At 33.6% G+C, this 13,911-nt stretch overlaps 1 protein-coding gene across 3 annotated transcripts in view; it reads left to right on the top strand.

Moving 5' to 3' along the window:
• The window catches only part of LOC119528652 (UDP-glucuronosyltransferase 2A1), a 56,321-nt gene extending 42,679 nt beyond the window's left edge, over positions 1–13,642 (top strand). For 2 of the 3 annotated variants that reach the window (XM_037828957.1, XM_037828956.1), the window contains exons 2-6: positions 4,217–4,365; positions 6,583–6,714; positions 8,133–8,220; positions 8,687–8,906; positions 13,186–13,642. In XM_037828957.1, the coding sequence (XP_037684885.1) occupies positions 4,217–4,365; positions 6,583–6,714; positions 8,133–8,220; positions 8,687–8,906; positions 13,186–13,465 (869 nt within the window). In that variant the 3' untranslated portion in view covers positions 13,466–13,642. The remainder of the gene's footprint in view (positions 1–4,216; positions 4,366–6,582; positions 6,715–8,132; positions 8,221–8,686; positions 8,907–13,185) is intronic. The other variant, XM_037828959.1, reaches the window with a different exon arrangement.
• The last annotated feature ends 269 nt before the right edge of the window (positions 13,643–13,911 follow it).

Genomic DNA, 13,911 nt, shown 5'->3' with positions numbered 1-13,911 from the left:
ACTCAGTGCATCTTGCTCAAAATTGTATATGTAATTCTGGCCTTGGTATATCAATCCATTTTTAAGCTTTCTGGCTTAATTTTTAGAACTGAAGTTTGCTCTTTGACATACCCATGGCTCTCGATTCATTGATAATCAAAGAATGTGATATCATTGTTATGAAAAATATTAAGCAAATAAGAAAGATTGAGATTTGTTGTGCTATTGCTATAGTGATTGGCTTTATAATAGGTGTTAAGATCACCAAAGAATAGAAAGTTTAAAGAAACAGTATATCTTTTCTAAAATAGCTATTTTCTCTTTATTTAGAAAATTAGAGCTACTTCTCTGGCTCCAAAAAATAGCTTACTAGGACAAAGGACTGAATGGATTTGTCATTTTATGCATATATAGAAGAAATGTGTAGGCTTTTGTATAAATACTGTGGGCTAAATGTAGTCCTGAGGCTTTCTGGAAATTTTTTTTAACTCTATCATCTTTAGCAGATTTTCTTTTGCTGCAAGTAATCTCACTTGTTTTCATTCTTTTTTTTTTTTTTCTCACCTTCTTCATTAGGCAAATCTGAATGCCCTACAAGTATAATTTCACCCTTTATATCATAAAACAAACAAACAAATAAATATACATGATTTTGGGGGATTGAATTATAGCCCCCCAGAAAGGCATATTCATATCCCAATACCTGGTCCTGTGGGTGTGAACCTATTTGTAAATAGGACCTTTGAAGATGTTATTAGTTAAGGTGTGCGCTAACTGAATGAGGGTGGGCCTTAATTCAATATGGCTGAAGTCCTATTAAGCAAAGGAAATTGGACACTGAAAGAAAAGAGCCACAGGGGGCAGCCAGAAGCTGGAAGTCACTGGAACCCAGAAGAGAAAGGAGAATACAGGACCAAGGGCATTGCCATGTGGTGGAGAAGCCAAGGAAGCCCAAGGATTACCGGCCAGCTAGAAGATATCTACCTGAGAAGGAAGCATAAATTTCTGTTGTTAAGCCAACCCATTGTATGGTATTTGTTTTAGCTAGGAAGTTAAAATACAGGGTTAAAAAATTAAAATGAACCAAAGGTATATATAAAATGAAAAGATAATTTCATCTCCTTTTCCTGTAAGTTTGCACTATTTACTTTTCATGTTTCCACATCAAGGTATGTTCTGTGAATTATTAAACCTTGGTAAGTGTATTTATGTATTTTATTTCTTACCTAATAGGAGCAATGACTAAATATTTCTACCCCTTTTTTTTAACCTAGTATAGATTTGAAAATCTTTCTGCATTAACATTTAAACATCTGCATCATCATTTTTATTGACTCAATATCCCCTTGTATGGATACAAAAAATCAATGAACTAGTCTGGTTCTAGGAGCTGCTTGGTTTATCCAACTCTGTTTTTACATAAAATATTGCCTTGAACCTTTATGTATATCCCCGCCATGTTGCCTTCCAAAATTGTTGAACCATTTGTGATTTATCCTCAGACCTTTATGAAGGGTGGGATTCATTTGTTCAGGTTTCTGTTGGGCTGTTTATCCTATTGAACTATAATTACTCTGGCATTTTAAGGAATATAAGCCTTTTTTCTTGATGTGCATTACAAATATTTTTTCCAATCTGTCAGTTAACTTTTGAATGTTTAAAAAATTGATACACACTTAAAATATTTTAAACATCTTTTAAATGTTATACATTTCAGATTTTGAAAAATATTATACCTTCAAAGAATGTATAAAATGTAAGAGTTATATAAATCTTTATATATTTAAGATAATTCTTTGTTTTATGTATTACAGATACTTGCTCCCAGTTTATGATGTCTTCTCACTCTCTGATATCACAAGTTGAAATGCAATTTTAAATGTAATTTTGTTGAATTAATATATCATTTCCCTTTTGGTTTTTCCTTTATGTTCCTAAAGAAATCCTTTCCTAACTCCAATCATAAAGAATTCTTTTTATATTGTCCTCAAAAAGCTATGGTTTTGCTTTGAATTTGAAGATTTTATTGTACTTGAATTTTTTTTTTTTAATTGTAGGGTAGGGACAATTTCTTTTCTTTTCTGTTTTCTTCCCGCCCTTTCCTGTCTTCCTTCTTTCCTACATCTTTGCCTTTCTCCCCTTCTTCCTTCTTTCCTTTATGCTGGGATAAGGAATTCTCCAATTACTATTTATTGAAGAGTCCTTTTCCTATTTACCTATAAATACTTGTTTTGTAATTTAGAAATTTCATTATATGTGTGGATTTGCATTTATTCAGTAACTTAACTATTTCTTTTCATAAATTCTCATTTTCTAATAGGAAATTACCCACCTTTCTGGAATCTCTTTTCTGAAGCAACTACTGATTATTCTTGACACTTTCCTGTTCCATATAGTTATATATAACTGGGCAAGGACACCTGTATTCTACCCTGCAAGAAGAACACCACCATCCCTTTTGAAAGATGTAAACCAGAAATTGTACATATTAGTCTCATTACATGCCTTTGGCAAGATCTTATCAATCTAGAGACCCCAAGATTATATCTCTCTGTATCCAACAAGATGACATGGCTTACTTTTAAGAGGGGTCATTATCACTCACTGCCTCATCCATTTGGCCATGCATTAAGGCTGCATTAAAGGCTTTTTTTTTTTTTCAATTAAAAGCCATCTCTTTTGACTCAGAAGATATGTTTAAAGCAATAGTTTCACCCAATAGATTCATTATTTATGTGAGAACTCAAATTTAATTACCTATTGATAAATTATATATTATTTATATAATTATCTATTGCTTTCATAATTAAATTTTACATGAATAATATAATTATGGGAAAAGGTTTTCTGATCAATTTTAATTAAGTAGTTTTGTTCCATAATTACTCATGTGTCCCTTTTCAAATGTCTTATGAAATACTTATAAATAATTATTATATTGTGTTCAGTTTCTTTTCTCTTTTTTGAACCTCTGTATATTTGATATTGTGAATTGCTGCTTTAAATATAGAACTTTTGAAAATACTTGAAGCCCAGTCTTTCTTAAAACGCAGTCTAATCATCATGCATATCAAGATCAACTAGGGGTTTGATCTCAAGACAGAATGTCAGATACAGGGATGAAGACATCTAGAGGACAAAAAACACATTGACCCTGAAACTGGGAGGTGGGATTCTCATCCAATGTCTGACAATTTCAAGCTTAGTTTCCTTGGGCAAAGCATCTTCGTTACCAAATTAAGGCATTGGTTATACAACCTTACACATAACTTCAAACAATAAAACCTGAAGACTCTAAAAGGGGTGATCTATCTAGAGTTTTTAAGACCCCTGAGTTTTTTTTTTTTTTTTTTTTTAGTTCAGTTGAAAAACATGTTTCTGTTTATTGAAATGGTTTGCCTGGACATTTGCAAATAGTTTTTTTTTTTTTTTTTTTTTTTTTAACAAAATCCCAAGATTAATGTACAGAATTGGTCTCCCATAAAAAAAATCATAAAGGCAAAACTAAAGTAAATATGATATGCATGTGTATACATTACATCCCCAAAGGAGGTGGCCATGGGTGTGAATTTTTTGAGAACTGCTTACTAAGAAAATGGAGGTTCATCAAGAGAAATGGGATTTGACTTAGGAGGATAAGATAGACCAATATTGGTTGGATCACTGACCTATATGAGTGAACTGGAGTCTGTAACAAGCTATAGGCAGGAATACATTCCTGATTAGAGACTGGAAAGCCATGGAAAGAAAGAGTTGTTATAGATATGGTATGGCCAACCTATCCTCTGTAATTTAATAGGAGAGAAATAATGAGTAATAAATCGTTTGGTGTTGTGGTTAATTTTTGGAGGAATTTATTGTGGTGACACTATACTTATGTATAACTATTCTTTCTCTACCCAAACTTCCTCTCTCCCTGTCTCCTCTCTTACCATGCTCCACTCTTCCCTCTCCTTCCTTCTTTTCCTTCCTTCCTTCCTCTCTCCCTCTCTCCGTCCTCCCTTTTCTTCCTTCCTTCCTTCCTTCCTTCCTTCCTTCTTCCCTTCCTCCCTTCCTCCCTTCCTTCCTTTCTATTACTTTAGTACTCCTTTCCTTTTAACTTCTAGAACTCATAACTATTCTGGAGGGCATAAATCTATTTTTCTTTTCATAGATTTTTGGAAAATTAATGGCACAGTTTTCCCGTTAAATATATATATGCTAATTCCCTCCACCTACCTTTCTTCTTTTCCTCCAGGAAGACCCACTACATTATGTGAGACTATGGGGAAAGCTGAAATTTGGCTAATGCGAACATATTGGGACTTTGAATTTCCTCGTCCATACTTACCTAATTTTGAATTTGTTGGAGGATTGCACTGTAAGCCTGCCAAACCTTTACCTAAGGTAGGTCTATTAAATTGTAGGATTTTACATATCTTACGACATGATACCTGGTCCTGATTTCCTTTAAAGATAACAACCTCAATAAAAGCCACATATGCTAGATATATTCGATTTACTACTCCAGATCTATTTCCTAAGTCATGGGTGTCCTAATGAATAATATTAAGTCTTTGGGACTTTATATTGAAATTTTAAGCAGAAGAATGACATGATTGAAGTCACACTTTAAAAATGGCATTTTGGCTATCATTTATATAGTGGATTGGTGGGGAGAGAATCTGGAGTCTCTTAGATCACTGAGAAGGCTACTTATTAATCCTAACAAGCATGATGGAAATCTAAACAAGGGTATTTACTTTGATAAGCAAAAGGTAAAGTGGCTTTCATAAGAACTTTGTGATAAACTCCAGAATCTTTGATGTGTATGAAAAAGTAAATATTGAAAAAAAAAGATGGATTCAAGGGGGACTCCTGGTTTTCCATTGTGGAGGTTTATTTTGATACTGGCAAGTTTTACTGAGTTTTGAAACACTTAGAAGAAAAACTTCTTTGAGATGAGAAATGAAGACTTCAAATATGGACGTAATCACTATGAGGAGACAATGGGATACTCAGGTGGAGTTTTCTAGGAATCATTTGGGTAGTACAAGATATCAGTCTCAGCAGACAGCAATAGAAATACATTGAGATTCATCAGCATAAAGTAAAATTCACAGAAATGAGAGACTCAAATGTAGGATTGGTTCTTTATCAGTGCAACTTTTTTGTAGTGAAAAAGAAAATTTTGTATCATATACCAAAGCATAAATGTAGAGTGCCAGGAATGTTGGAAGGTAACAGTATTGAAGCTCAAAAGAGAGTAATAGAGAAGCACAAGAGGCTGTATTTAACTTTTAAATAGAGAGTGAAAATTACATTTACTTGAGTTGTGGGAAAATGAGCCAAACAACTTTAGGAATGTATCAGGGTAAATGCTGTTCCCAGGAGAGGTCTTGATTTCTTTTTATGATCATAGGTGTATTGACATATTAAATTTCATTTCAGGATTCTGAATTAACTTTTCTTACTAGTGAAGTTATAGCTGCAAATGAAGCTCTATTGAGAGTTGGTATTGTAGGAGATCATGAACCAATTTCTAACTAGGATAGAGAAGGAGATGTGACATTATTATCCATAGCTCGCTAGATAATCTTTCATTACATACTACCATGCTTGTCCTTCCATCTCCATTCTCCACCCACCCACCTCCTTCCCCCCACAGACAAAAACACCACATAAAATCTCATGACTTCAGCAAAACATCTCAGATAAGTGACACAAGAAGGAGAAAATTGTTCCCTTCCAAATTCAACTTACCTATTGATACATAAGTTTGGGCAATATGACTACCAATTATGGTTTATAACTCTTCTGAATGAATTATCTCAGTCATTGGATATGCAGAGTAAAAAAAAAAATACAACAATGAGAGAGAGTCAAATAAAGACCCCAAATCAAAGTCGTATGTGTGCGTGTTTTTATATATATGTGTGCACACATGCAAGTATATTGTGTGTATTTCATTCAATTACCATGTCTTTGGGGAGATGACAGAGAAGCACTATCTCATGAATGTGATTTATGATTATAGCAGCACTTTAATCATGATATCTCCTTTTAAATTATGTTGCTAAATATCCAATTTCTGGCAAAGATTTTCTTAGCACAATTTAGCAGGGAAGGTATAAATATAGGGAAATTTCCTGAAATCCTTGTCTAAAAGGAAGTTAGATCAATAATAACTTATTGGATGAAAACTAGCTTGCTATTAATTACAGAAGCCTAATTCAGGACTCTTCCTTCCAAGGAATACTTTTACAAGTTTGCAAACTACTCAGTTGTTTGGTAAAATTAAATCTGGGAATAATAGTGTCCATCAATTAAGAAAAGAACTGACACCTTACCATTTATTCTTTTTATATGTTTGATTTAATGCCTTACCTAGAAATCACTGATTATATATTAAACTACAGGTTTCAGACAAATATTTTCTCCTAAACTGATTAACTATTTCTTGTTATATACAAAGTCAGTCTAACAATCACTTTTACACTGTGCCTGAATATTCAAAATTAAGAAATGTAGGCAAACTTTTCTTTTTTACCTGAGATATTGTATCTTCACCATACAACAAATTTTTTTTTTTTTTTTTTTTTTTTTTTTTTTTTTTTTTTGCAGGAAATGGAAGAATTTGTCCAGAGCTCAGGTGAAGATGGCATTGTGGTGTTTTCTCTGGGGTCAATGGTCAAAAACCTCACAGAAGAAAAGGCCAATCTCATCGCGTTAGCCCTTAGCCAGATTCCACAGAAGGTCAGTACAACCTCTTATCCCATCTGCACCTACTTTATCAATTGCAAAAGAATGTGGCTACTAGGTCTCCTTCAAGATGAAATTGAAAACTTGTAGAATTAGTATAACTGCCGTAGCATTAAGGAAAAAGTAATAAAACATTAAAATAGTTTATTTACGTTTGATCATTTTTCTATTCAACCTTGCATTACTGTAGAAATATCTCTCTGTAGTCATTTGCTTTTAATGAAATTGAAATGGAAGCATAAGCTCTCCTCATTGACCTTTTGCTATTTAAAAGTTTAAGTCCTGCTCGGACTATTACCCCAAAGTTCTGAAGTGTTTTAGCTCCAAAATCCCAAAAGGGGAAGGCTGAAATGACAAGGAATGGAGAGGAATTATAGTCAAGAATATATTCCATGTCTGTAGGTGTACTTAGGACTCTACCCAAGCATAGTTGGGTTAGAAATAGAAGCCTATATTCATTTAATCATCTACATAGAATTTTCTGCAGTTTAAAAATAACTGAAATTCCTAAGAGTATTGTTAGCAATGTGCATATTCTAATTTATGATACTGAATTAATTTTAACTTTGTTGTCACTACATTTCAACTCTATACGTACTCCTATTCATGAAATATCCAAGTATTTCTATATTTTGTTTAAGTCCATAAAATTCCATGAAAGTAAGTAAGTTAATTGAATATGTTAAAACTTGGATTTTTGTTTTTAAACTTCTTAGTTAAATGGTATGGAACATTTATGCCACCCTTTATTATTTTATCTAAAATTTGTCTTACAGACAAATATATATAAAAGGTTCAAATCCTAATGAGCTACTTCATTGAACAATGGACTATAAGCAAACCTGTTCTCTCATTTAATCTGAAGAAAAATTTTAAACATTAAAAAAGAATGAAAGAAGGAAGGAAGAAAAGGAAGGAAAAAGAAAGGAAGGAAGGAAGGAAGGAAAAGAGAAAATAAAGAAGGGAGGACAAAAGGAAGCCAATCATCCAACAAGAAACTCACAAAATCTACAGCAAATTATATTTATGAAAAACATTAAATTTGAAACAGGAGAGTTAGAATGTCCAAGTGACTTAAATTTACACAGAAGTTATATTGTCAGTCAAAGATTTTAACTCCCAACTTTGATTGATTAAATGTTTCTTTTCTGACTTTTCTCTTACAATCTCCTTACCCAAATCTCTTAAGTGGCAACTATCAAAATGATAATATTATAATTAATAGACTATTTGTACAAGCCTGTACAAAAAGGGTGTTTTAAAGATTTCTACTTGCATCATTTGCAAATTTCCTCTTATATACCTTGCATCAGCTTAAGAAGGATAGGATATGTGATTTCCAAACAATTCTGTAGTTTTAGAGACATCATTCTGTGTTCTTACTTGTGAAATAATTGCGTTTTCTCCCACAGGTTTTATGGAGATACAAAGGCAAAGAACCAGCTACATTAGGAGCCAATACTCGACTCTATGACTGGATACCCCAGAATGATCTTCTTGGTAAGGCTGTGGGAAGGAGAAGCTACAGAGTTGCAAGAGGGACAAGTTGAGTAACTGTTTAGCAGTCAAGAAATTCAAGACACAACTAATACTTGTTAAATTTCACGTTTTGCTTCATGTTTTAATGCAGACATAATTAAATAATTGTCACTAATTTTATAGAATCATGCTTGTAATGGTTGACTTAAGACTATCTTCAGTACAAACTCTCATTACTCTTTAAATTTAGGATCAGTTCAGATAGCATCTCTCCAGTAATGCCCTCCCAGAGAATGCAAAGCATGTCAATTCAACCATTCGTCAGGTTGCAATTTTCTTTGCTAGGAATGCTCCATGTGCTTAGCTTGTATAGAAAATGCTTCCGTCCTGAATGATTAATCCTGCTTTCCCCCCATCTGTCTCTGAAATTGTGCTAACATACTGTAAAGAAATTTTCCACTACTTCTCACCCACCCCCCTAAACCAGGTCACCCCAAAACAAAAGCTTTTATCACTCATGGTGGAACGAATGGGATCTATGAAGCTATTTATCATGGGGTCCCTATGGTGGGAGTTCCCATGTTTGCTGATCAGCCTGATAACATCGCACACATGAAGGCCAAAGGAGCAGCTGTGGACGTGAACATGAACACAATGACAAGTGAAGATTTGCTCAGAGCTTTGAGAACAGTCATTAACGAACCCTCGTAAGTGCTACTGCTTTCTAAAGGGTCACCATGGGTGTGATATCCATCAGAATAGAAAATGTCCAATGTCATGTCTTTTGAATTGTTTTTTTCCAAATAACCACCAAAACATGACAATTATAAAAATAACTTTCCCAAACTGATTAAGTGCTTTACTGAAATTGAAATAAAACATGATGACTTCAAATAGAATATCAAAATATTTTTCAAACTTAATAGATATATAAATTCTCATAGTTTTTTTCTGGATGACCTTCTTAGTTTTGTAAACATTATATATATATGTATGTATACACAAACACACAGTTACAAATTATAAGCCATTCAGTAAGGACAGAAATAAGGGTGATAATTCATCCAATCTTAATATTCAGATATTATCAACAACACTCAGTGTATACCATTAATCAGTATATGCATACACACAGAGAAGAGAGATGCTGAGTAGTTAATAATTTTATAAATATTATTGGCACTATGTGTGGATTTCTAAAATAAAATTTTAGTATATTTTAATTTAGTTGAAATAGTTTGAAATGAAACTATAAGCCTTATTAAACTTTAGACATATATATTTATACTCATTTTTTTCTCTGAAATATTTCACTAAAATAGCTAATATGGTATATGTGTATACACCCACCCACACACACACACCCACACACACACACATATACACACATATACAAAGTTTTGGTTCACTATTCTTTCCTATATGTTTTAAATTTAGTCTTTATCATTTAAATTGCTGCTGTAGAAGTAATATTCCCAATTTTTATTACGTATATGATACTTTTATCAATATTAAAAAATTTATTATCTTCACCTTTCTAAAGTCTTTTTTTTTCTATATTTGAAGGGATTCCATGTTCACCATCAGTCTTTTCAAGCAGAGATTCTTTTATTCCAAAGTGTTTTTGGATTAATTTCTTGGCTGATTATAGTATATTCAATTTTTTTCAATAAAGATTCATGAGTATTAAACTCCTGTGATGATGTTTAACAATTTTTGCTCATTGCCTTTATGTGGAAATGACCACTGTCTGAGTATGATGCACTTAGGTCTCACTTTCTTTCCTTCAGTACTTAGTAAATATACCATATTAGCTATTTTAGTGAAATATTTTAGAGAAAAACTTGAGTATAAATATATATATCTAAAGTTTAATAATGCTTATAGACTTCTGGCTTGCAATGTTGTGGTAGAATTTCTGAGGACTGTCTGGTTGTTTTATTTTTTAAAAGTTTTTTTTTTTTCAGATGGAAAGTATCTTTGTTCTTTAATTCAGAATATTAATTATGATATGTTCTTATATCAATTATTTTATTTATTTCCCCCTTGTTTATAGTATATCCTTACAATACTATAAATCCAGGATAAAAATTTAGCTTTTCTTTCCAGTACTTATTTTTAGTTGTTATGTATAAGAATGTCCTTTTTCTCCCATTTTTTTTTTATCTCTACATTGGGATCCTCAGGCTTCAGTTTACCCTTTGAGATATTTTGGTTTGTTTTACTTCTCTATTTGTCACAGCCCAAGAGGGCCATGCCAGTCCAAAGGCCAAAGAAGACAATGAGCATTAATACATGAACTTTTATTCAGGGCTTACTTACAGGGTGAGAAGTCGTGGAGAGATCATGACGGCTCTCTCAGGGACAAGTTGTGAAGAGATCATGACAGCTCTCTCAGGTCAGGTGGGCATCACATTCGCAAGGAAGTGACAGCATGATGCAAAGAGGACAGAAAGCCTTTTATAAGGGTTTAAGACAAAGACATTCCTAAGGGTGGGGGGAGCATGGATGCAGGAACAGGTCACTCTGACCTGAGGCGTGGTATAGGAAGGATTAGAATAACACTTGAACAATTGCTCTTTTTGTGACATTAAGAGCCTCTCACTTCCTGCCTGCTTCCTATAAAGTTACATTTTAAGGGTCAGTTGACCCTTTTTCTCTTTACTGGCTTAGGAAGACAATAGGTTAAACATTTAGCTGCCTAGGTCACACAGACTGCCATGCACCAAAGATCTGCAGGCCTGTTTTGCTCAGGCCATGGGTTGCCACACTATTATTATATCTTTAATTACTCTAATCAGTTTCTACTCTTCCTAATTCACTGCAATTGTGTCAAATAATTCCTCAAATTTAATAAATTGACTTTTTTCCCACTATGAGCAGGGCTTGCTCTTTCTAATTTCTCTTTTAAATCTGCAAAGTGTTATTTTTACTCATTTATTTCAATAGCTCACCAGTTCTCCTTTACCATCTCCTATTTATTTTATAAAAGGATTTTTCATTTCTTATTTTATTAACCATACATACATATTATACTTCAATTTTTCTCTTCTTTTCGGTGATATATTATAGCTAACTGCATTCTTTATCTGTCATTATTATTTTTTTTTTTCCTGTGCTAATGTGGATGTGGCTTCCAGGCTGCTTTTTTATCTTGCTCTCTAAGTAGTTTCTCTGAGGGGTGCATTATATTTAAACTTCTTTCCACATTATCTCACAATCAATTATTTTTATTCAAAGTCAAAAGTTGAAGGGATTATATAATATTCCATATACTTTCAGAATGCTGAAATTCAAGAGGTAGGGGAGAAGGTGAGCTCAGCTGGAATTTTGTGAAGCTTTTATGAGTGGAACCAGAAAAAACATCTGTTAAATGCCCTTATGAGGTCAAGGAGTCATTGCATTCTTTCCAACAAGGCAGACTTCCCTAACACTTGACTTGGATTCATCATGAAGAGTCAGTCCTGTTTGTTCATTTCTCTCACCCTGCATTCCACTCATTTGACACATATTACTATATAGATATATGTCATAACTTTAGAAATCATTAATTAAAGAGTTGGAAAAGTCTTAAGTCTTACTATGATCTTTTGTTTCTTAGAAATGTTGGTATCGATCTCTAATATATTAAGCTATTTCTATTCCTTGCATTGTTAGATGCTGATGGCTTTATTTATTTTATAAAACATTAGCACTGTAAGTTGTGTGATCTTTTTCACTTCACTTTATTCTATAGAATGCTCTTTATTAATTTATTTTTCTTTATTAGAGAAGTTGTGGATTTACAGAACAATCATGCATAAAATACAGGACTCCCATGTACCACCCTATTATTCACACCTTGCATTGGTTGGAGCATTTATTACAACTGATGATAGCATATTTTAATAACTGTACTATTAACTACTATAGTCCATGATTTAACTTAGAGTTCACTGTGCAGTGTAGATACATGGATTTTTAAATATTTTTTATTCAATTACTATATATACAATCTAACATTTCCCCTTTTAATCACATTCAGATGCATATTTCAGTGCTGTTAACTATATTCAAAATGTTGTGCTGCCATCACCACCATCCATTACCAAAGCACTTCCATCATTCCAAATAGGAATCTTACACACTCTAATAGGGAAACACTTCTCTTCCCTATTCTTCATGTCTTTAGGGTAGAACTTTTACTTCCCACCCAAACCAGAGTAGAACCTACTAATTTTGGGTCAGTTACCAAAAAACTTCAAGAGAAAGTGTGGCTTGCCTTTCAAATACACAGACATCTGCCCAATGTTGAGAAACCGTTAGTGATATTAACTGTATCACTATTGCTCCTGTGATTCCCCATTGTTATTAGAGGACCTCATTCTAGCAAGACATGTCTACTTAATTTCAAAACTCAAAATCCATGCACTCAGATATGCATCCTCTTAAATTAGATTTTTATCTGCATCCTATGTTAGCACAGTCAAAAGAGGCAAACTATCCTTTCAATCACAAGTATCCTTTGAATACAAATGAAGTACTATCTCAGAGCCAGAATCTCAGAGACTGAGAAAATGACTCACTAATATTGATGGGCGATTTCTTTTGCCAGCCGTCATCAACTAGCCAGACATTACAGGGTATGATTATCGACTTTTTAATTGATCTTTCTTCACACTCTTGAGTCTGTAACCATTCTGGTGTTGGAAAACTGTCACAAGTTCTTTTTCAAAAAATTAGGCTACACATTCTAAAACAACTTATTCCATTTTTTTCTGCCTGCAACTTCCTACACTCTGTTAAGAATATATTTCTTCCCCTTCTCCCCCTTTGCATGAGGTAAAAACCAATGCAACAAGCAAAGTACACATGAGAGCAAGAACTAATCTTTTTCTCAATATTTCTGTAGCCTATGTCTTTAATAACTTCTATAACATATACCACATACATAACTTTAATGGAAAAAAAAAGACCTTCATTTCTCTGTGTGTATTTGCCTTCCAGTTATAAAGAGAATGCTATGAGGTTATCAAGGATCCACCATGACCAGCCTGTGAAGCCCCTGGACCGAGCAGTCTTCTGGATCGAGTTTGTTATGCGCCACAAAGGAGCGAAGCACCTCAGGCCAGCTGCGCACGACCTCACCTGGTTCCAGTACCACTCTCTGGATGTCATTGGGTTCCTGCTGGCCTGTGTGGCAACTGCTATATTCTTGGTCACAAAATGCTGTGTGTTCTCTTATCAAAAATTTGGTAAAAATGGAAAGAAGAGAAAGAGGGACTAGATCCTTCCATTTCAGCAGATGCCTAAGTGGAGCAAACCTACTTATTCTAGTCACAACAAGCTTATTGAGAACTTTTTGCCTCCTTCTTTTCCAATTCCTGTTCCACTACTTTAGCCTAGTGGCAAGGCCAAGACCTTGACATTAAGTAGTGAGTGTGTCCCATTCTTCCTTTGTCTTTTCCAGGATACTTTACCATCTTCTTTCCACTGTCTTGACACAGGGGTACTAATAATGATAATATATTCTATTAGAACATCTAATATGTTCTAAAATCAATATCTTCATTTTTTAACCTTAAGTGATATACCAACTAGCAATATGCTGACCATTAGGGGGCACAACCTGTGAGCTAAATTCAGTGGATGCAGGGAACTCAGAAGAGTAAAATTCACAAGTTCTCTTACACCACCCAAATCAGGGACACATCATAGAACTTTAGTTTGCTA

The sequence above is a fragment of the Choloepus didactylus genome, chromosome 3, assembly GCF_015220235.1.
Source record: "Choloepus didactylus isolate mChoDid1 chromosome 3, mChoDid1.pri, whole genome shotgun sequence".
Taxonomy (NCBI): domain Eukaryota; kingdom Metazoa; phylum Chordata; class Mammalia; order Pilosa; family Megalonychidae; genus Choloepus; species Choloepus didactylus.
This window is presented reverse-complemented; position numbering and strand designations above follow the sequence as displayed.